This window comes from Panulirus ornatus, chromosome 30, assembly GCF_036320965.1.
Source record: "Panulirus ornatus isolate Po-2019 chromosome 30, ASM3632096v1, whole genome shotgun sequence".
NCBI lineage: Eukaryota > Metazoa > Arthropoda > Malacostraca > Decapoda > Palinuridae > Panulirus > Panulirus ornatus.
In genome coordinates, this window is record NC_092253.1 from 17,599,625 (window position 1) to 17,621,295 (window position 21,671).

The following is a 21,671-nucleotide window of genomic DNA, read 5'->3' on the forward strand; positions in this document are numbered from 1 at the left end:
TTGAAAATTTTCTGAAGATTTTCCAGTTTACATGAATGTAAATTTCACTGACTATATAATCCCAGATTTGCTTTTCAAGAGCAATATGAAGATCATTAAAAATCTGGGTATTTTTTTGTAACTGTCATACTGACAGACATTATGTTCTGAGTTGAAAGTGACCTCCAAAAGTAATTCATTAGTGATTACCTGTACCATAGTTTTCTCTAACTTCATTATTATCAAGATCCTCATCTGTAGTCAGAATCAAATCTAGTATATTCTTGTTGCAAGCATGGCACCATCAATTAAATTTAGGTAGAGTCTGCACCCAGAGTTAAGAGAAGGGATTCCCCTAATCAGAATCTAAATAAAGTGTTAAACTCTCCCACTATGACAGAATCTCGTTCATTACCAATTTCTGCTCACTGCAGTGAGGCTGTAGAGTGTGGCCTGGTACAAGAGGAGCAAGACCTGATACGGTAGGATGATGCTTGTTATAGCTGAGAGATGTCACCTAAGCTGTTAAATGTGTTTATGGATGGGGTGGTGAGAGAGGTAAATGGAAGAGTTTTGGAGAGAAGGACAAGTAGATAGTCTGTAGGGGAGAGTATAAAGTCTGTAGGGGATGAAAAGGTCTGAAAAGTGAGTCATTTGTTTGCTGATGACACAACAAGGTGTGCCGGGCCTATAAACTAGTCATACTGTTTCCTTATGAAACTTATCTGTAATTTCTACAAAAATCAAGCTCACATTCTAAACATCATCATCATTTTTCATAAGATTAAAATCAGCTTTAGCAAAGAGCAAGATGCCACAGCCTATTCTTTTCCCCTTTCTCTACTAAACAGTGTATCCTGGAATTGCATATTCAGTGAGGAAATCTCCAGTGTTGATATTTAACCAAGATTCAGAAGTAGCAGTCTCATCATAATTCCCTTCTAATGCTGCTGTCTAATTATGAATGGAATGAGATATGAAGAAAGGAGAGAAACCCCAAATCTGCTGACACCAATATAAAGATAAAAACAGGGAGGATGATTATAACATAAATTTCTATAATGCGAGGATAACAAACAATAGAAAATAGTAAGCGAAATTTCATTCGGAATGAAGAACAAGAGGTGCAAAACTATAAGTTAGCCAAAGGCATATCTCTAGTAATAATTGAATGGTGGGCTCATGGGAAAAAGCTGTCAGGAAGTATATGCGACTACCATGGGAAAATTTTACAGACTACATATGAAACCAAGGTTACAAGGTGTAAAGCTCCCTCATTGTAAGCACATATGTAGTATAACAAAAAGGTTTGTGCTTGCTTTAATAACAACCAACCTGATGCTTGCAGTGGATGTTTTTCCTAGGATGGTGGCATCCCTGGTAATGGGCAACATCATTCCTTGCTGCTATTCACACCTTACTCTTCAGTGTAACCAGTCTCTCATTGTACTAAGGCAATTCTCCTGACTAAGTTTAAGGTGGCAGAGACATAGGACTGAGCTCAAGTCTCTTACAATGAATTGCAGCAGTGATGACACTAAGCCCACCATAACCAAATCCAAGCCTGGGCAATCCAAATCCAAGTTTGGTTCATTAAACTTGAATCTAAAGCTCAGTCCATACACCCTAAGTCCAATATCTTGTCATAGCACTATTAAACAAATAAAGACTTTAAAAGCATCAAAAGTGATCATTGTTCAATTGTGTAACATGTCACCAGATCATTCTATGCACTAAATACCTATAGCAGCTTAACTATTGAAATAGTCCTTAGTGCAACAGTGAAACTCAAATAATCACTTTAAAATAATACCATTGTCATGTCTCATTCTATCCTTTGAAAAAGTCTGTAAGTACAAGTAAGGGAAATGAGGCTATAAGAAGTGATTCAACCTACAGTAGCTGCATACAGATTTATTTTTATTTCAAATCAATGGCTGCTGCATAAGATATTCACCATTTATTTGCACATAGAAAGATCACATAAGAACTAATAATACTTTAAACTGTACATATGGCATTAATGTACTGAAAAGCATTTGGGGGATTATGTACAGAACTTGTAATACTTTATATATATAAAGTATTACAAGTTCTTATGATACAATGAATATCTTTTCAGAATGTTATCTTGAAAATCAAACTCTAGCTTCAACTCTGAGTGAATATCTTTGTAAAATGTAATCTTGAAAACCCAACTCCAACTCTGAGTAACACAAATCCAGTTCCAAGTCAGATAATTTGGCCATAAGTACACCCTCATGTTCAAGTCTCGACTCAAGTACCATAAAACTAGTGCTTCACACAAACCATTTACTGATATAAAACCTTAAATGGAACTCATCAAATTTATAAATCTGTGAATAATACATACATACATGTAATAATGATTCTTTATTATTTACAATCAAAACAATATTCAGTCAACTGAATTATGTCTTCTTATTCCTTAAAAATAATACATAAGCCTTTGAAAATCTGTACACACCTATAACATCAAGGCTTTTCATAATTCACGCGAATCCCATAATTCACTCTTCTTCCTCAGGTGGATCAACGTTATATACATTAACAAATATGATTCAGTTCCATGAAACAATGTCCTGAAATCATATATTACACAAGTTAAATCATACAGATAACTGTTACAGATTTCAAGCTATTTCTCATATATTTTAATTGTTACTACTACGACCAGTATACATGGTATACACATGTAACTTAAAATAATTGGAGGTAAGTTAAAGACTATCAGTAAAAGACAGTCAGGTTGCATCAGGTGATGTGGTTGTAATACGAAGTCCATGCATGTCCTTAATTTCAGCTTTCAAGGTCTGTAGAACACAAAAGACATTTGCAAATTAGTCATTCCTGATCAATAAGCATAAAAACTTTCAATCAAACAATTTAAAATCTTAACTACTATTCTAAATAAGTAATGGCAGGTAACAAGGACTAAAACTGGCTGATTTCTTCTCTGCCTGCATTGCTGTACAAATGCTGTTATATCGGTCCACTTAACTTTTGAAAGCAAGATAATACTGATACTGATAGGGGTTAGATAATTGTTAAAAGGGTAAACAAGTATTTTTAAATGTATTGCAAAACAAATCAAAATAAAAAATCCAAACTCACAAGATCGGGCAAATGTTGACAGATGAAGCATGATAAAACATTAACCTTTTCAGTTCTCTTAACAGTCATTGGTGGTAGGCCTACCATCATGTATGTGTGTGTGTGTGTGTGTGAGTGTGTGTGTGTCTAATAATAATAATAGCAATAATAATTTTTTTTTTTTTTTTTTTTTTATACTTTGTCGCTGTCTCCCGCGTTTGCGAGGTAGCGCAAGGAAACAGACGAAAGAAATGGCCCAACCCCCCCCATACACATGTACATACACACGTCCACACACGCAAATATACATACCTACACAGCTTTCCATGGTTTACCCCAGACGCTTCACATGCCTTGATTCACTCCACTGACAGCACGTCAACCCCTGTATACCACATCGCTCCAATTCACTCTATTCCTTGCCCTCCTTTCACCCTCCTGCATGTTCAGGCCCCGATCACACAAAATCTTTTTCACTCCATCTTTCCACCTCCAATTTGGTCTCCCTCTTCTCCTCGTTCCCTCCACCTCCGACACATATATCCTCTTGGTCAATCTTTCCTCACTCATTCTCTCCATGTGCCCAAACCATTTCAAAACACCCTCTTCTGCTCTCTCAACCACGCTCTTTTTATTTCCACACATCTCTCTTACCCTTACGTTACTTACTCGATCAAACCACCTCACACCACACATTGTCCTCAAACATCTCATTTCCAGCACATCCATCCTCCTGCGCACAACTCTATCCATAGCCCACGCCTCGCAACCATACAACATTGTTGGAACCACTATTCCTTCAAACATACCCATTTTTGCTTTCCGAGATAATGTTCTCGACTTCCACACATTTTTCAAGGCTCCCAAAATTTTCGCCCCCCTCCCCCACCCTATGATCCACTTCCGCTTCCATGGTTCCATCCGCTGACAGATCCACTCCCAGATATCTAAAACACTTTACTTCCTCCAGTTTTTCTCCATTCAAACTCACCTCCCAATTGACTTGACCCTCAACCCTACTGTACCTAATAACCTTGCTCTTATTCACATTTACTCTTAACTTTCTTCTTCCACACACTTTACCAAACTCAGTCACTAGCTTCTGCAGTTTCTCACATGAATCAGCCACCAGCGCTGTATCATCAGCGAACAACAACTGACTCACTTCCCAAGCTCTCTCATCCCCAACAGACTTCATACTTGCCCCTCTTTCCAGGACTCTTGCATTTACCTCCCTAACAACCCCATCCATAAACAAATTAAACAACCATGGAGACATCACACACCCCTGCCGCAAACCTACATTCACTGAGAACCAATCACTTTCCTCTCTTCCTACACGTACACATGCCTTACATCCTCGATAAAAACTTTTCACTGCTTCTAACAACTTGCCTCCCACACCATATATTCTTAATACCTTCCACAGAGCATCTCTATCAACTCTATCATATGCCTTCTCCAGATCCATAAATGCTACATACAAATCCATTTGCTTTTCTAAGTATTTCTCACATACATTCTTCAAAGCAAACACCTGATCCACACATCCTCTACCACTTCTGAAACCGCACTGCTCTTCCCCAATCTGATGCTCTGTACATGCCTTCACCCTCTCAATCAATACCCTCCCATATAATTTACCAGGAATACTCAACAAACTTATACCTCTGTAATTTGAGCACTCACTCTTATCCCCTTTGCCTTTGTACAATGGCACTATGCACGCATTCCGCCAATCCTCAGGCACCTCACCATGAGTCATACATACATTAAATAACCTTACCAACCAGTCAACAATACAGTACAGTACTGATGGAAGTGGAGTACATGCATCATCTCCATTGCATGCTACACATAACCCTCATCCACAGCTCAACATTTGGACCAGCCAAGTCTTGGTGCAAGTGCTGATGGAGATGTGGGTGAATCAGTGCCTTCTCCCGCCAACACGGTTACCTGGACGTTCCCCTCCTTCTTCCCCCTCTTCCCCACATAGTAGTCAGACTGAACAGGAGTTAACGAGAGGAGGGCTACCGAGAGCAGAGACATCGATAAGACGTCTGAAGGCAAGACCGATTTCGACGATGAAGGCCTGCACTGTGGCTGAGAGATTGACTTGAGGAGGCAGAAGTGATATTGTGACAGTGATTGTGTCAGCGTCGCGTCGCCTCGCCGCAGTGTATCGAGACAGACTTCCCCAGAACTTTTAAAGGGGAAGTAAATGTTTATAGTTGTGTTACTGGAGTGATAGTTTTCATGCATGGTGTTTTTGACAAGAAAATAGTGAAGTTGGAGAAAAATGTAGCTTAGACATTGAAGCTTATTGATACAGTGGTGAAATTGATGAGAACTGCTATTGACGTTTGTGTGAATAAATTGTACATTTCCTTTTCCATAGCCAGAGGTTGAACCATTATGTGGCATTCATTTTTTTCATTCATTTCAAGCTAAAAGTTTGTTTTCTAAATTGTTTCTTACATTTTTCATATGTATATATATGTATGTGTGTGTGTGTGTGTGTATGTGCGTATGTGTGTGTATGTGTGTGTGTGTGTATATGTATATATATATGTATATTATCCCTGGGGATAGGGGTGAAAGAATACTTCCCACGTATTCCTCGCGTGTCGTAGAAAGCGACTAGAGGGGACGGGAGTGGGGGGCCGGAAATCCTCCCCTCTTTGTATTAACTTTCTAAAATGGGACACAGCAATAATAATAATAATAATAATAATAATAATAATAATAATAATAATAATAATAACAATAATAATAATAATAGGGGATAGGGGAGAAAGAATACTTCCCATGTATTCCCTGCGTGTCGTAGAAGGCGACTAAAAGGGAAGGGAGCGGGGGGCTGCAAATCCTCCCCTCTCGTTTTTTTTTTTTTTTTTTAATTTTCCAAAAGAAGGAACAGAGAAGAGGTCCAGGTGAGGATATTCCCTCAAAGGCCCAGTCCTCTGTTCTTAACGCTACCTCGCTATCGCGGGAAATAGCGAATAGTATGAAAAAAAAAAAAAAAAATAATAATAATAATAATAATAATAATAATAATAATATTTATTTATTTATTTTGCTTTGTCGCTGTCTCCCGCATTTGCGAGGTAGCGCAAGGAAACAGACGAAAGAAATGGCCCAACCCACCCCCATACACATGTATATACATACACTACCACACACGCAAATATACATACCCATACATCTCAATGTACACATATATATACACACAGAGACACATACATATATACACATGCACACAATTCACACTGTCTGGCTTTATTCATTCCCATCGCAACCTCGCCACACATGGAATAACATCCCCCTCTCCCCTCATGTGAGCGAGGTAGCGCTAGGAAAAGACAAAAAAAACGCCACATTCGTTCACACTCAATCTCTAGTTGTCAAGTAATAATGCACCGAAACCACAGCTCCCTTTGCACATCCAGGCCCCACAAAACTTTCCATGGTTTACCCCAGACACTTCACATGCCCTGGTTCAATCCATTGACAGCACGTCGACCCTGGTATACCACATCATTCCAATTCACTCTATTCCTTGCCCGCCTTTCACCCTCCTGCATGTTCAGGCCCCGATCACACAAAATCTTTTTCACTCCATCTTTCCACCTCCAATTTGGTCTCCCACTTCTCCTCGTTCCCTCCACCTCTGACACATATATCCTCTTGGTCAATCTTTCCTCACTCATTCTCTCCATGTGCCTAAACCATTTCAAAACACCCTCTTCTGCTCTCTCAACCACACTCTTTTTATTACCACACATCTCTCTTACACTGTTATTACATACTCGATCAAACCACCTCACACGACATATTGTCCTCAAACATCTCATTTCCAGCACATCCACCCTCCTCCGCACAACTCTATCTATAGCCCAAGCCTTGCAACCATATAACACTGTTGGAACCACTATTCCTTCAAACATACCCATTTTTGCTTTCCGAGATAATGTTCTCGACTTCCACACATTCTTCAATGCTCCCAGAACTTTCGCCCCCTCCCCATCCCTATGATTCATTTCCGCTTCCATGGTTCCATCCACTGCCAAATCCACTCCCAGATATCTAAAACACTTCACTCTCTCCAGTTTTCTCCAATCAAACTTACCTCCCAATTGACTTGACCCTCAACCCTACTGTACCTAATAATCTTGCTCTTATTCGCATTTATTCTCAGCTTTCTTCTTTCACACACTTTACCAAACTCAGTCACCAGCTTCTGCAGTTTCTCACACGAATCACCCATCAGCGCTGTCTCCCGCATTAACGAGGTAGTGCAAGGAAACAGACGAAAGAATGGCCCAGCCCAACCACATACACATGTATATACATACACGTCCACATATGCACAATACCTATACCTCTCAACATATACATATATATACAATCACGGACATATACATATATACACATGTACACAATTCGTACTGTCTGCCCTTATTCCTGTCGCCACCCTGCCACACATGAAATAACAATCCCCTCCCCCCGCATGTGAGCGAGGTAGTGCTAGGAAAAGACAACAAAGGCCATGTTCATCCACACTTAGTCTCTAGCTGTCATGTAAAATGCACTGAAACCATGGCTCCCTCTCCACATCCAGGCCCCACAAAACTTTCCATGGTTTACCCCAGACACTTCACATGCCCTGGTTCAATGTGTATATATGTGTATGTATATGTCTCGTTTTATTTTTTTTAATTTTTCCAAAAGAAGGAACGGAGAAGGGGGCCAGGTGAGGATATTCCCTCAAAGCCCAGTCCTCTGTTCTTAACGCTACCTTGCTAACGTGGGAAGTGGCGAATAGTTTGAATATTTTTTATTTTTATTTTATTTGGCTTTGTCGCTGTCTCCCGCGTTTGCGAGGTAGCGCAAGGAAACAGACGAAAGAAATGGCCCAACCCACCCCCATACACATGTATATACATACACGTCCACACGCGCAAATATACATACCTATACATCTCAATGTACACATATATATACACACACAGACACATACATATATACCCATGCACACAATTCACACTGTCTGCCTTTATTCATTCCCATCGCCACCTCACCACACATGGAATACCATCCCCCTCCCCCCTCATGTGTGCGAGGTAGCGCTAGGAAAAGAAAACAAAGGCCCCATTCGTTCACACTTAGTCTCTAGCTGTCATGCAATAATGCCTGAAACCACAGCTCCCTTTCCACATCCAGGCCCCACACAACTTTCCATGGTTTACCCCATCACTTCACATGCCCTGATTCAATCCACTGACAGCACCTCAACCTCGGTATACCACATCGATCCAATTCACTCTATTCCTTGCCCGCCTTTCACCCTCCTGCATGTTCAGGCCCCGATCACTCAAAATCTTTTTCACTCCATCTTTCCACCTCCAATTTGGTCTCCCACTTCTCCTCGTTCCCTCCACCTCCGACACATATATTCTCTTGGTCAATCTTTCCTCACTCATTCTCTCCATGTGCCCAAACCATTTCAAAACACCCTCTTCTGCTCTCTCAACCACGCTCTTTTTATTTCCACACATCTCTCTTACCCTTACGTTACTTACTCGATCAAACCACCTCACACCACACATTGTCCTCAAACATCTCATTTCCAGCACATCCATCCTCCTGCGCACAACTCTATCCATAGCCCACGCCTCGCAACCATACAACATTGTTGGAACCACTATTCCTTCAAACATACCCATTTTTGCTTTCCGAGATAATGTTCTCGACTTCCACACATTTTTCAAGGCTCCCAAAATTTTCGCCCCCTCCCCCACCCTATGATCCACTTCCGCTTCCATGGTTCCATCCGCTGACAGATCCACTCCCAGATATCTAAAACACTTTACTTCCTCCAGTTTTTCTCCATTCAAACTCACCTCCCAATTGACTTGACCCTCAACCCTACTGTACCTAATAACCTTGCTCTTATTCACATTTACTCTTAACTTTCTTCTTCCACACACTTTACCAAACTCAGTCACTAGCTTCTGCAGTTTCTCACATGAATCAGCCACCAGCGCTGTATCATCAGCGAACAACAACTGACTCACTTCCCAAGCTCTCTCATCCCCAACAGACTTCATACTTGCCCCTCTTTCCAGGACTCTTGCATTTACCTCCCTAACAACCCCATCCATAAACAAATTAAACAACCATGGAGACATCACACACCCCTGCCGCAAACCTACATTCACTGAGAACCAATCACTTTCCTCTCTTCCTACACGTACACATGCCTTACATCCTCGATAAAAACTTTTCACTGCTTCTAACAACTTGCCTCCCACACCATATATTCTTAATACCTTCCACAGAGCATCTCTATCAACTCTATCATATGCCTTCTCCAGATCCATAAATGCTACATACAAATCCATTTGCTTTTCTAAGTATTTCTCACATACATTCTTCAAAGCAAACACCTGATCCACACATCCTCTACCACTTCTGAAACCGCACTGCTCTTCCCCAATCTGATGCTCTGTACATGCCTTCACCCTCTCAATCAATACCCTCCCATATAATTTACCAGGAATACTCAACAAACTTATACCTCTGTAATTTGAGCACTCACTCTTATCCCCTTTGCCTTTGTACAATGGCACTATGCACGCATTCCGCCAATCCTCAGGCACCTCACCATGAGTCATACATACATTAAATAACCTTACCAACCAGTCAACAATACAGTACAGTACTGATGGAAGTGGAGTACATGCATCATCTCCATTGCATGCTACACATAACCCTCATCCACAGCTCAACATTTGGACCAGCCAAGTCTTGGTGCAAGTGCTGATGGAGATGTGGGTGAATCAGTGCCTTCTCCCGCCAACACGGTTACCTGGACGTTCCCCTCCTTCTTCCCCCTCTTCCCCACATAGTAGTCAGACTGAACAGGAGTTAACGAGAGGAGGGCTACCGAGAGCAGAGACATCGATAAGACGTCTGAAGGCAAGACCGATTTCGACGATGAAGGCCTGCACTGTGGCTGAGAGATTGACTTGAGGAGGCAGAAGTGATATTGTGACAGTGATTGTGTCAGCGTCGCGTCGCCTCGCCGCAGTGTATCGAGACAGACTTCCCCAGAACTTTTAAAGGGGAAGTAAATGTTTATAGTTGTGTTACTGGAGTGATAGTTTTCATGCATGGTGTTTTTGACAAGAAAATAGTGAAGTTGGAGAAAAATGTAGCTTAGACATTGAAGCTTATTGATACAGTGGTGAAATTGATGAGAACTGCTATTGACGTTTGTGTGAATAAATTGTACATTTCCTTTTCCATAGCCAGAGGTTGAACCATTATGTGGCATTCATTTTTTTCATTCATTTCAAGCTAAAAGTTTGTTTTCTAAATTGTTTCTTACATTTTTCATATGTATATATATGTATGTGTGTGTGTGTGTGTGTATGTGCGTATGTGTGTGTATGTGTGTGTGTGTGTATATGTATATATATATGTATATTATCCCTGGGGATAGGGGTGAAAGAATACTTCCCACGTATTCCTCGCGTGTCGTAGAAAGCGACTAGAGGGGACGGGAGCGGGGGGCCGGAAATCCTCCCCTCTTTGTATTAACTTTCTAAAATGGGAAACAGCAATAATAATAATAATAATAATAATAATAATAATAATAATAATAATAATAACAATAATAATAATAATAGGGGATAGGGGAGAAAGAATACTTCCCATGTATTCCCTGCGTGTCGTAGAAGGCGACTAAAAGGGAAGGGAGCGGGGGGCTGCAAATCCTCCCCTCTCGTTTTTTTTTTTTTTTTTTAATTTTCCAAAAGAAGGAACAGAGAAGAGGTCCAGGTGAGGATATTCCCTCAAAGGCCCAGTCCTCTGTTCTTAACGCTACCTCGCTATCGCGGGATATAGCGAATAGTATGAAAAAAAAAAAAAAAAATAATAATAATAATAATAATAATAATAATAATAATATTTATTTATTTATTTTGCTTTGTCGCTGTCTCCCGCATTTGCGAGGTAGCGCAAGGAAACAGACGAAAGAAATGGCCCAACCCACCCCCATACACATGTATATACATACACTACCACACACGCAAATATACATACCCATACATCTCAATGTACACATATATATACACACAGAGACACATACATATATACACATGCACACAATTCACACTGTCTGGCTTTATTCATTCCCATCGCAACCTCGCCACACATGGAATAACATCCCCCTCTCCCCTCATGTGAGCGAGGTAGCGCTAGGAAAAGACAAAAAAACGCCACATTCGTTCACACTCAATCTCTAGTTGTCAAGTAATAATGCACCGAAACCACAGCTCCCTTTGCACATCCAGGCCCCACAAAACTTTCCATGGTTTACCCCAGACACTTCACATGCCCTGGTTCAATCCATTGACAGCACGTCGACCCTGGTATACCACATCATTCCAATTCACTCTATTCCTTGCCCGCCTTTCACCCTCCTGCATGTTCAGGCCCCGATCACACAAAATCTTTTTCACTCCATCTTTCCACCTCCAATTTGGTCTCCCACTTCTCCTCGTTCCCTCCACCTCTGACACATATATCCTCTTGGTCAATCTTTCCTCACTCATTCTCTCCATGTGCCTAAACCATTTCAAAACACCCTCTTCTGCTCTCTCAACCACACTCTTTTTATTACCACACATCTCTCTTACACTGTTATTACATACTCGATCAAACCACCTCACACGACATATTGTCCTCAAACATCTCATTTCCAGCACATCCACCCTCCTCCGCACAACTCTATCTATAGCCCAAGCCTTGCAACCATATAACACTGTTGGAACCACTATTCCTTCAAACATACCCATTTTTGCTTTCCGAGATAATGTTCTCGACTTCCACACATTCTTCAATGCTCCCAGAACTTTCGCCCCCTCCCCATCCCTATGATTCATTTCCGCTTCCATGGTTCCATCCACTGCCAAATCCACTCCCAGATATCTAAAACACTTCACTCTCTCCAGTTTTCTCCAATCAAACTTACCTCCCAATTGACTTGACCCTCAACCCTACTGTACCTAATAATCTTGCTCTTATTCGCATTTATTCTCAGCTTTCTTCTTTCACACACTTTACCAAACTCAGTCACCAGCTTCTGCAGTTTCTCACACGAATCACCCATCAGCGCTGTCTCCCGCATTAACGAGGTAGTGCAAGGAAACAGACGAAAGAATGGCCCAGCCCAACCACATACACATGTATATACATACACGTCCACATATGCACAATACCTATACCTCTCAACATATACATATATATACAATCACGGACATATACATATATACACATGTACACAATTCGTACTGTCTGCCCTTATTCCTGTCGCCACCCTGCCACACATGAAATAACAATCCCCTCCCCCCGCATGTGAGCGAGGTAGTGCTAGGAAAAGACAACAAAGGCCATGTTCATCCACACTTAGTCTCTAGCTGTCATGTAAAATGCACTGAAACCATGGCTCCCTCTCCACATCCAGGCCCCACAAAACTTTCCATGGTTTACCCCAGACACTTCACATGCCCTGGTTCAATGTGTATATATGTGTATGTATATGTCTCGTTTTATTTTTTTTAATTTTTCCAAAAGAAGGAACGGAGAAGGGGGCCAGGTGAGGATATTCCCTCAAAGCCCAGTCCTCTGTTCTTAACGCTACCTTGCTAACGTGGGAAGTGGCGAATAGTTTGAATATTTTTTTATTTTTATTTTATTTGGCTTTGTCGCTGTCTCCCGCGTTTGCGAGGTAGCGCAAGGAAACAGACGAAAGAAATGGCCCAACCCACCCCCATACACATGTATATACATACACGTCCACACGCGCAAATATACATACCTATACATCTCAATGTACACATATATATACACACACAGACACATACATATATACCCATGCACACAATTCACACTGTCTGCCTTTATTCATTCCCATCGCCACCTCACCACACATGGAATACCATCCCCCTCCCCCCTCATGTGTGCGAGGTAGCGCTAGGAAAAGAAAACAAAGGCCCCATTCGTTCACACTTAGTCTCTAGCTGTCATGCAATAATGCCTGAAACCACAGCTCCCTTTCCACATCCAGGCCCCACACAACTTTCCATGGTTTACCCCATCACTTCACATGCCCTGATTCAATCCACTGACAGCACCTCAACCTCGGTATACCACATTGATCCAATTCACTCTATTCCTTGCCCGCCTTTCACCCTCCTGCATGTTCAGGCCCCGATCACTCAAAATCTTTTTCACTCCATCTTTCCACCTCCAATTTGGTCTCCCACTTCTCCTCGTTCCCTCCACCTCCGACACATATATTCTCTTGGTCAATCTTTCCTCACTCATTCTCTCCATGTGCCCAAACCATTTCAAAACACCCTCTTCTGCTCTCTCAACCATGCTCTTTTTATTTCCACACATCTCTCTTACCCTTACATTACTTACTCAATCAAACCACCTCACACCACACACTGTCCTCAAACATTTCATTTCCGATACATCCACCCTCTTCAGGCAGCCTCATCTAAAGCTCTTGCCTTGCAACCATATCATACTGATGGAACTACATGTTAAGTGTAGTCCTATGCATATCACAGCCATATGAATAGTGTTAGCTCATTTCTATGCTTCTTTCACTTCATCATGGGAAGCAAAATTTAAGGACATTAGTTTCTGAGCTATATCATGGTAGCAAATTGCAAGATCACCAGGATTTCAGGGATCAAAAACAACATTATTCATATATCACTGTACTAGCAGTACAAAAAATTAAACCAACTTATAATTCCATAAGACTGTTAAAAAGAATAACTCTGTCCCTTTTTATGCAAGTTTCGAGAACTGCTTTACAATCCCTAAAATCTTTTCCCATCCAATATATTTTATTCTATTTGAATTCATATAATACAAGCTTCCATCTAATCAATGCTAAAACCTTTAAGGACCCACCTCAGTAATTAATTTATGCTGTTTGACTCTGGAGAGTCCTTTAAAATCAGGTGCTTCTACCCATATCTCATACATGGATCCACAACCACCTGCAAATGGTAAGTAAAATAACAGGTATTATCTGAAAAGCTACATTACCATGAGATAAATGCTGACAAACCCTCAATGTTCTACCCAGTACAGGAATATTTAAATTCACAAGACAAATTTGAGGAAATGAAAAATACAGAAAATTCTGCATCTCTCAAGAGCATGGTGCTGTAATAAGGTTCTCATAATCAAACTCAGTCTCACCACTAGAGCATGATAACTTGATCAGAAAGAAGAATCATGACCACTAAATGACTCTACACACCACCAAATTGACTATCTCACTTTTTCACTTAATTCTGTCCCTTTAAGGCCAAATTATATCCTTAACTGATCACTGTGCAACCTCTATCAACCATTAATTCTTAGTTCATTGCATACCACAATGTACATATAGTCACGCTGTTTTAATGATTTCATCTACATACTTTGTATGGTACATAACCAGATATTTCATCCTTATTTTTACACCAATATTTTGATGCAGACTCTTCTTCATTTATGAAAACAAAAATAATTTTGTCTACTCCCGAAATAAACTTTACATAAACACCAATATCTTGTATTCACTACATCACCAGCTGTGTGAATATGAGAAGAAATAAAGACAAGAGAGACATTGAGATATGCCAGCCAAACTTGTCTGACAGGTGACAACAAAGTTGGCATCACTTCTCACATTCTTTCCTTTAGTGTCTGGATTTTGTCAGCCTTCAACTGCTAAAGAGAAAATTACATTTCATTCTACTCTTGACATAATCTTAAGAAAAGAAAAAAAGACATGAGAAAGACTGATATAAGACAACCAAATTTGTCTACAGTGTCAAAAAACAAGGCAATATAACTTCTCAACTTATTTACACTATACACTGTAGCATTTGGATCTTATTTCAGTCTCATCTTGACCTTAATGATTTGGAAGAAAATTATCTTCTGTTCTACTGTTGAAATGATGTTACACATATACAACAATTCTATTCATCAGTCCTCCAAAAGTGTGTGTCTGTGCATGTAGGGAGGAATAAACAGACAAAAGAGAGTAATCAGACACAGACATATGAAAGTTAGCAATGGAACAGGTAGGGAAGATGTGTCCAATGGCTGCCATGACAACACACTTTATTAAAATTTATTAAAAAAGGGGGTGACTGTATTGTTGACTGGTTGGTAAGGTTATTTAATGTATGTATGACTCATGGTGAGGTGCCTGAGGATTGGCGGAATGCGTGCATAGTGCCATTGTACAAAGGCAAAGGGGATAAGAGTGAGTGCTCAAATTACAGAGGTATAAGTTTGTTGAGTATTCCTGGTAAATTATATGGGAGAGTATTGATTGAGAGGGTGAAGGCATGTACAGAGCATCAGATTGGGGAAGAGCAGTGTGGTTTCAGAAGTGGTAGAGGATGTGTGGATCAGGTGTTTGCTTTGAAGAATGTATGTGAGAAATACTTAGAAAAGCAAATGGATTTGTATGTAGCATTTATGGATCTGGAGAAGGCATATGATAGAGTTGATAGAGATGCTCTGTGGAAGGTATTAAGAATATATGGTGTGGGAGGCAAGTTGTTAGAAGCAGTGAAAAGTTTTTATCGAGGATGCAAGGCATGTGTACGTGTAGGAAGAGAGGAAAGTGATTGGTTCTCAGTGAATGTAGGTTTGCGGCAGGGGTGTGTGATGTCTCCATGGTTGTTTAATTTGTTTATGGATGGGGTTGTTAGGGAGGTAAATGCAAGAGTCTTGGAAAGAGGGGCAAGTATGAAGTCTGTTGGGGATGAGAGAGCTTGGGAAGTGAGTCAGTTGTTGTTTGCTGATGATACAGCGCTGGTGGCGGATTCATGTGAGAAACTGCAGAAGCTGGTGACGGAGTTTGGTAAAGTGTGTGGAAGAAGAAAGTTAAGAGTAAATGTGAATAAGAGCAAGGTTATTAGGTACAGTAGGGTTGAGGGTCAAGTCAATTGGGAGGTGAGTTTGAATGGAGAAAAACTGGAGGAAGTGAAGTGTTTTAGATATCTGGGAGTGGATCTGTCAGCGGATGGAACCATGGAAGCGGAAGTGGATCATAGGGTGGGGGAGGGGGCGAAAATTTTGGGAGCCTTGAAAAATGTGTGGAAGTCGAGAACATTATCCCGGAAAGCAAAAATGGGTATGTTTGAAGGAATAGTGGTTCCAACAATGTTGTATGGTTGCGAGGCGTGGGATATGGATAGAGTTGTGCGCAGGAGGATGGATGTGCTGGAAATGAGATGTTTGAGGACAATGTGTGGTGTGAGGTGGTTTGATCGAGTAAGTAACGTAAGGGTAAGAGAGATGTGTGGAAATAAAAAGAGCGTGGTTGAGAGAGCAGAAGAGGGTGTTTTGAAATGGTTTGGGCACATGGAGAGAATGAGTGAGGAAAGATTGACCAAGAGGATATATGTGTCGGAGGTGGAGGGAACGAGGAGAAGAGGGAGACCAAATTGGAGGTGGAAAGATGGAGTGAAAAGGATTTTGTGTGATCGGGGCCTGAACATGCAGGAGGGTGAAAGGAGGGCAAGGAATAGAGTGAATTGGAGCGATGTGGTATACAGGGGTTGACGTGCTGTCAGTGGATTGAATCAAGGCATGTGAAGCGTCCGGGGTAAACCATGGAAAGCTGTGTAGGTATGTATATTTGCGTGTGTGGACGTGTGTATGTACATGTGTATGGGGGGGGTTGGGCCATTTCTTTTTGTCTGTTTCCTTGCGCTACCTCGCAAACGCGGGAGACAGCGACAAAGTATAAAAAAAAAAAAAAAAAAAAAAAATAATAATATTTTGTTGTGGTTTAAAAAGATATACACAAGTATACGTATGCAAGTAAAAGAGATGGTCAAAGGGCATTATTTCATTATGTGATAAGTGATAGAAATGTAAAAGAGAGACTTTTGGATGTTAATGCACTGAGAGGGGCAGCTGGTGAGATGTCTGATCAGTATCTTGTGGAGGCAAAGGCGAAGATTTGAAGAGGTTTTCAAAAAAGAAGAGAGAATATTGGGGAGAAGAGAGTGGTGAGAGTGAGCTAGCTTGGAAAGGAGACTTGTGCGAAGAAGAACCAAGAGACCTTGAGTGTAGAATGGCAAAAGGTGAGAGCAAATGATGTGAGGAGAGTACGTAAGGAATGGGATGTATTTAAAGCAGTGATAGCATGTGCAAGAAATGCATGAGAAAGTTGGGAGGTGTGCAGATTAGAATGGGTAGTGAGTGGTGGGACAAAGAAGTAAAATTGTTGGTGAAAGGGAAAAGAAAGGTGTTTGGACGATACTTGCAATGGAGGATTGCAAATGACCAGGAGATGTATAAGAGAAAGCGGCAGGAGGTCAAGAGGACAAGAATTGAAAAAGAGGGAAAGTGAGAGCTGGGGTGAGAGAGTATCATTTAACTTTACAGAGAATAAATAGATGTTCTGGAAGGATGTGAAAATGTGCAAAAGACAAGAGAACAAATTGGAACATCAGTGAAGGGGGCAAAAGGGGATGTGGTCACAGGTAGTGATGGAGTGAGGAGATGAAGTGAGTATTTTATAGGATTGTTAAATTTGTTTGATGATACAGTGGCAGATGTAGGGTCTTTTGGTTGGGGTGCCATGCAAAGTGAGAGAGTTACAGAAAGTGGTTTCGTGAAAAGAGATGAGGTGGTGAAAGCCACGTGTAAGATGAAATCTGGCAAAGCGGCAGGAGTGGATGGTATTGCAGATGACTTTATGAAGAAAGGAAGTGACTGTGTCACTGACTGGTTGGTAAGGATATTCACTGTATGTATGGACCATGTGAAGTGCCTGAGGATTGGCAGAAGGCATTTACAGTGGAAAATCGCTAAACTCAAACTTAGTGATGATATTTGATACAAGTAGTTGAACATTAACAATCATACAGGAAAGGGTGAAATTCTAATGGCAAATGGGGTTTACTTTTCTTCAAGCTCTAATATCTTAAGAAACACAGATTTCAAAATAAACTTGCAGTTCCTTTACAAGTTGCCTTTCATAGGGATAATCAGCTGGTTTCATGACTGTCATTTATTCAAAAGGAATACCTGAGTGGTTCAGTGTTAAAGTGCAAATGAGCACACCACTACAATGAGAGAGAAACCCAGGCGGTTAACAATATTCTTTAATCTACTAAGCCCTAATGATGAGCTTGTAATTGACAGTATGGGGAGCTCATTAAGGGTATGAGGCACAACAGAAGTTGTTGGACAAATGCAACAGTGATAAAATAACGACAGGAGTGCCATGTTGGTAAGGTTGTTAAGATGATAATGGTCACCACATAAACAGGCATATATTAGCTCATCATTATGAACGATCAAGGTGCAATGGCTTACAATTACAAGGAATTTGTAGACTGCAAACAAGTTTCTCATTAGTTAAAGTCATCCTGTCATAAAAAGATTTTCCAAATGTAGAGAAAAACATGAACAAACATGGCAAGAGAGAGAGAGAGAGAGAGAGAGAGAGAGAGAGAGAGAGAGAGAGAGAGAGAGAGAGAGAGAGAGAGAGAGAGAGAGAGAGAGAGAGATGGGGGCAATTGGAGGAGGAATTTGATGTCAATGTGCCACAGTATTTCAAAACTGTAGATAACACCAAATTATGTATAATATTTAATACTTGTCACAATTCATTATTTGTTTTGCCCTCATAATTATCACTTACACCCTTCGTTTAGTACTATGTTAAAGACACAATGTAATCGTAATCAGGAATCATAACCACTGGAATCAGTTCAATGTTTTTTGAGGAACCATAATTGTAATCAATTCCATTATCTCCTAAACCAAAGTAATGGTAATTGATTCCACTGCAAAAGTAATCATAACCATGATTACATTATGATTTGCCAGCTGTGAAGCTCAAGTTTATGCCCTCCACAGAAAATAGTAAATTTGGGGTAAATAACTTAAATATAAAAATTATATAAAAAATACCCAAGAAAAGTCTATAATCCAAGTGTTATGCTGTTAGCACAGGGCAGGAGAGCTCTTGTCCTCTCACCAATGCCCGACTTTACTCCCAAAACTTTCCCAAGCCACTCTTCCTCTTTACCCTTGAGCTTCATTTCACTTAGAGCTAGAACATCCAGGTTCCTTTCCACAAACAAACTACCTATCTCTCTTTTCTTCTCATCTTGGTTACATCCACACACATTCAGACACCCTAATCTGAGCCTTCAAGGAGGATGAGTACTCCCCACTTGACTCCTTCTTCTGTTTCCCTTTTTAAAATCTAAATATAAGGTGGAGGAGGTTCCAGCCCCCCCCCCCACTTCTTGGGAAGTATTTTTTTCTTCTCTATCCCCAAGGATATACATGTATCTATATATAAACGCCCATATACATACATATACATATCAATATATACATACATATGCACACATACACAGACATATACATATATACACATGTACATATTCATACTTGCTTGCCTTCATCCATTCCTGTTGCTACCCCATCCGAAAGGAAACAGCATCGTGTTACAGTTATCTCCCTTATCTACCAATAAATGTTTTTGCTATCCATTATATCTTATTCAGTTTTCTTTGAGGAATGATATCTTTAGTTTTCGAAGTTAAATCATCCAGTGTACATTATATTGTTTTGAGTGTCTTATTACTATATGTTAATACAGCAGATTTTGTTTATTAGAGTGTAAACATATTAAGAGTAAACATTTTCAATATCATTACAAATTATGGAAGGACAAAACATATGTAAGGGACAAGAGAAAGTAATATGAAGAAACTGTATAAAATCTGGAAGAAAGCCAAGGTCAAGTCCCTCTCACAGAATAGCCATAGAGAATGGATGTGATACAAAGCTCTTGGTAAATGTATAATGTAATCTGTACACATTTCAGTCATTTCAAATAGTTATGTTATATAAGTGAGGCGAGTATATTTGCCAAAGAGATGTAAAGTAAAGTAAAATAGAGAGAGATCAATGTATCAAGTATAAATTGTATAATTTATGTTACGAGAGAGCCATTTTTATTTTTTGCTATTAGAAATATACTCAGTGCTGGTGACTGATTTGGGTGAGAAACTGCACAAGTTGGTGACTGAGTTTGGTAAAGTGTGTGAAAGAAGAAAGTTGAGAGTAAATGTGAATAAGAGCAAGTTATTAGGTTCAATAGGGCTGAAGGACAGGTTAATTGGAAGGAAAGTTTGAATGGAGAAAAAAATGGAGGAAGAAGTGTTTTAAATATCTGGAAAAGGACTTAGCAGCGGATGGAACCATGGAAGCAGAAGTGAGTCACAGGGTTGGAGAGAAAGCCAAGGTTCTGGGAGTGTTGAAGAATGTGTGGAAGGTGAGAACGTTATTTTAGAGCAAAAATGGGTAAGCTTGAAGGAGCAGTGGTTCCAACAATGTTACATGGTTACGAAGCATGGGCTATGGATAAAGTTGTGCAAAGGAGAGTGGATTTGTTGGAAATGAAATGTTTGAGGACAATATGTGACGTGAGGTGGTTTGATCAAGTAAGTAATGAAAGGATAAGAGAGATGTGTGGTAATAAAAAGAAGGTGGTTGAGAGAGCAGAAGAGGGTATGATGAACTGGTTTGGACACATGGAGAGAATGAGTGAGGAAAGATTGACAAAGAGGATATACGTGTCAGAGGATGAGGGAGCAAGGAGAAGCAGACCAAATTGGAGGTGGAAGGATGGAATGAAATAAAATTTGAGCGATCGGGGCCTGCCTGAACATACTGGAGGGTGAAAGCGTGCGAGGAATAGAGTGAATTGGAACAATGTAGTATACCGGGGTCGATCTGCTCTCAGTGGATTGAACCAGGGCATGTGAGGCATCTGGGGTAAACCACTGAAAGGTCTGTGGGGCCTAGATGTAGAAAGGGAGCTTTGGTTCCGGTGCATTACCCTTGACAGCCTTAGACTGAGTGTGAACAAATGTAACCTTTTTTAATCTGTTCCCGGCACTGCCTCGCTGGAGGGGGGGGAGGGTGGAGACTGGAATGAATGAAGGCAGCAAGTATGGATATGTACATGTGTGTACATGTGAAGGGGGCTAATGGGGAGGTGATAACAAGTAGTGGTGATATGAGAAGGAGATGGAGTGAGTATTTTGAAGGTTTGTTAAATGTGTTTGATGACAGAATGGCAGATATATGGTGTTTTGGTCGAGGTGGTGTGCAAAGTGAGAGGGTTAGGGAAAATGATTTGGTAAACAGAGAAGAGGTAGTAAAAGCTTTGCGGAAGATGAAAGCCGGCAAGGCAGCAGGTTTGGATGGTATTGCGGTGGAATCTATAAAAAAAAGGGGGTGACTGTATTGTTGACTGGTTGGTAAGGTTATTTAATGTATGTATGATTCATGGTGAGGTGCCTGAGGATTGGCAGAATGCTTGCATAGTGCCATTGTACAAAGGCAAAGGGGATAAGAGTGAGTGCTCAAATTACAGAGGTATAAGTTTGTTAAGGATTCCCAGTAAATTATATGGGAGGGTATTGATTGAGAGGGTG

The 21,671-nt window shown here is 40.5% G+C and overlaps 1 protein-coding gene across 1 annotated transcript in view; it reads right to left on the minus strand.

Annotated features, from left to right (window-relative positions):
• Positions 1–2,356: 2,356 nt before the first annotated feature.
• The window catches only part of LOC139758429 (bolA-like protein 3), a 40,374-nt gene continuing 21,059 nt past the window's right edge, over positions 2,357–21,671 (minus strand). Inside the window, exons 3-4 of the mRNA XM_071679828.1 lie at positions 14,095–14,183; positions 2,357–2,813 (exon numbers count right to left, since the gene is read on the minus strand). Of these exons, the coding sequence (XP_071535929.1) occupies positions 2,745–2,813; positions 14,095–14,183 (158 nt within the window). The 3' untranslated portion in view covers positions 2,357–2,744. The remainder of the gene's footprint in view (positions 2,814–14,094; positions 14,184–21,671) is intronic.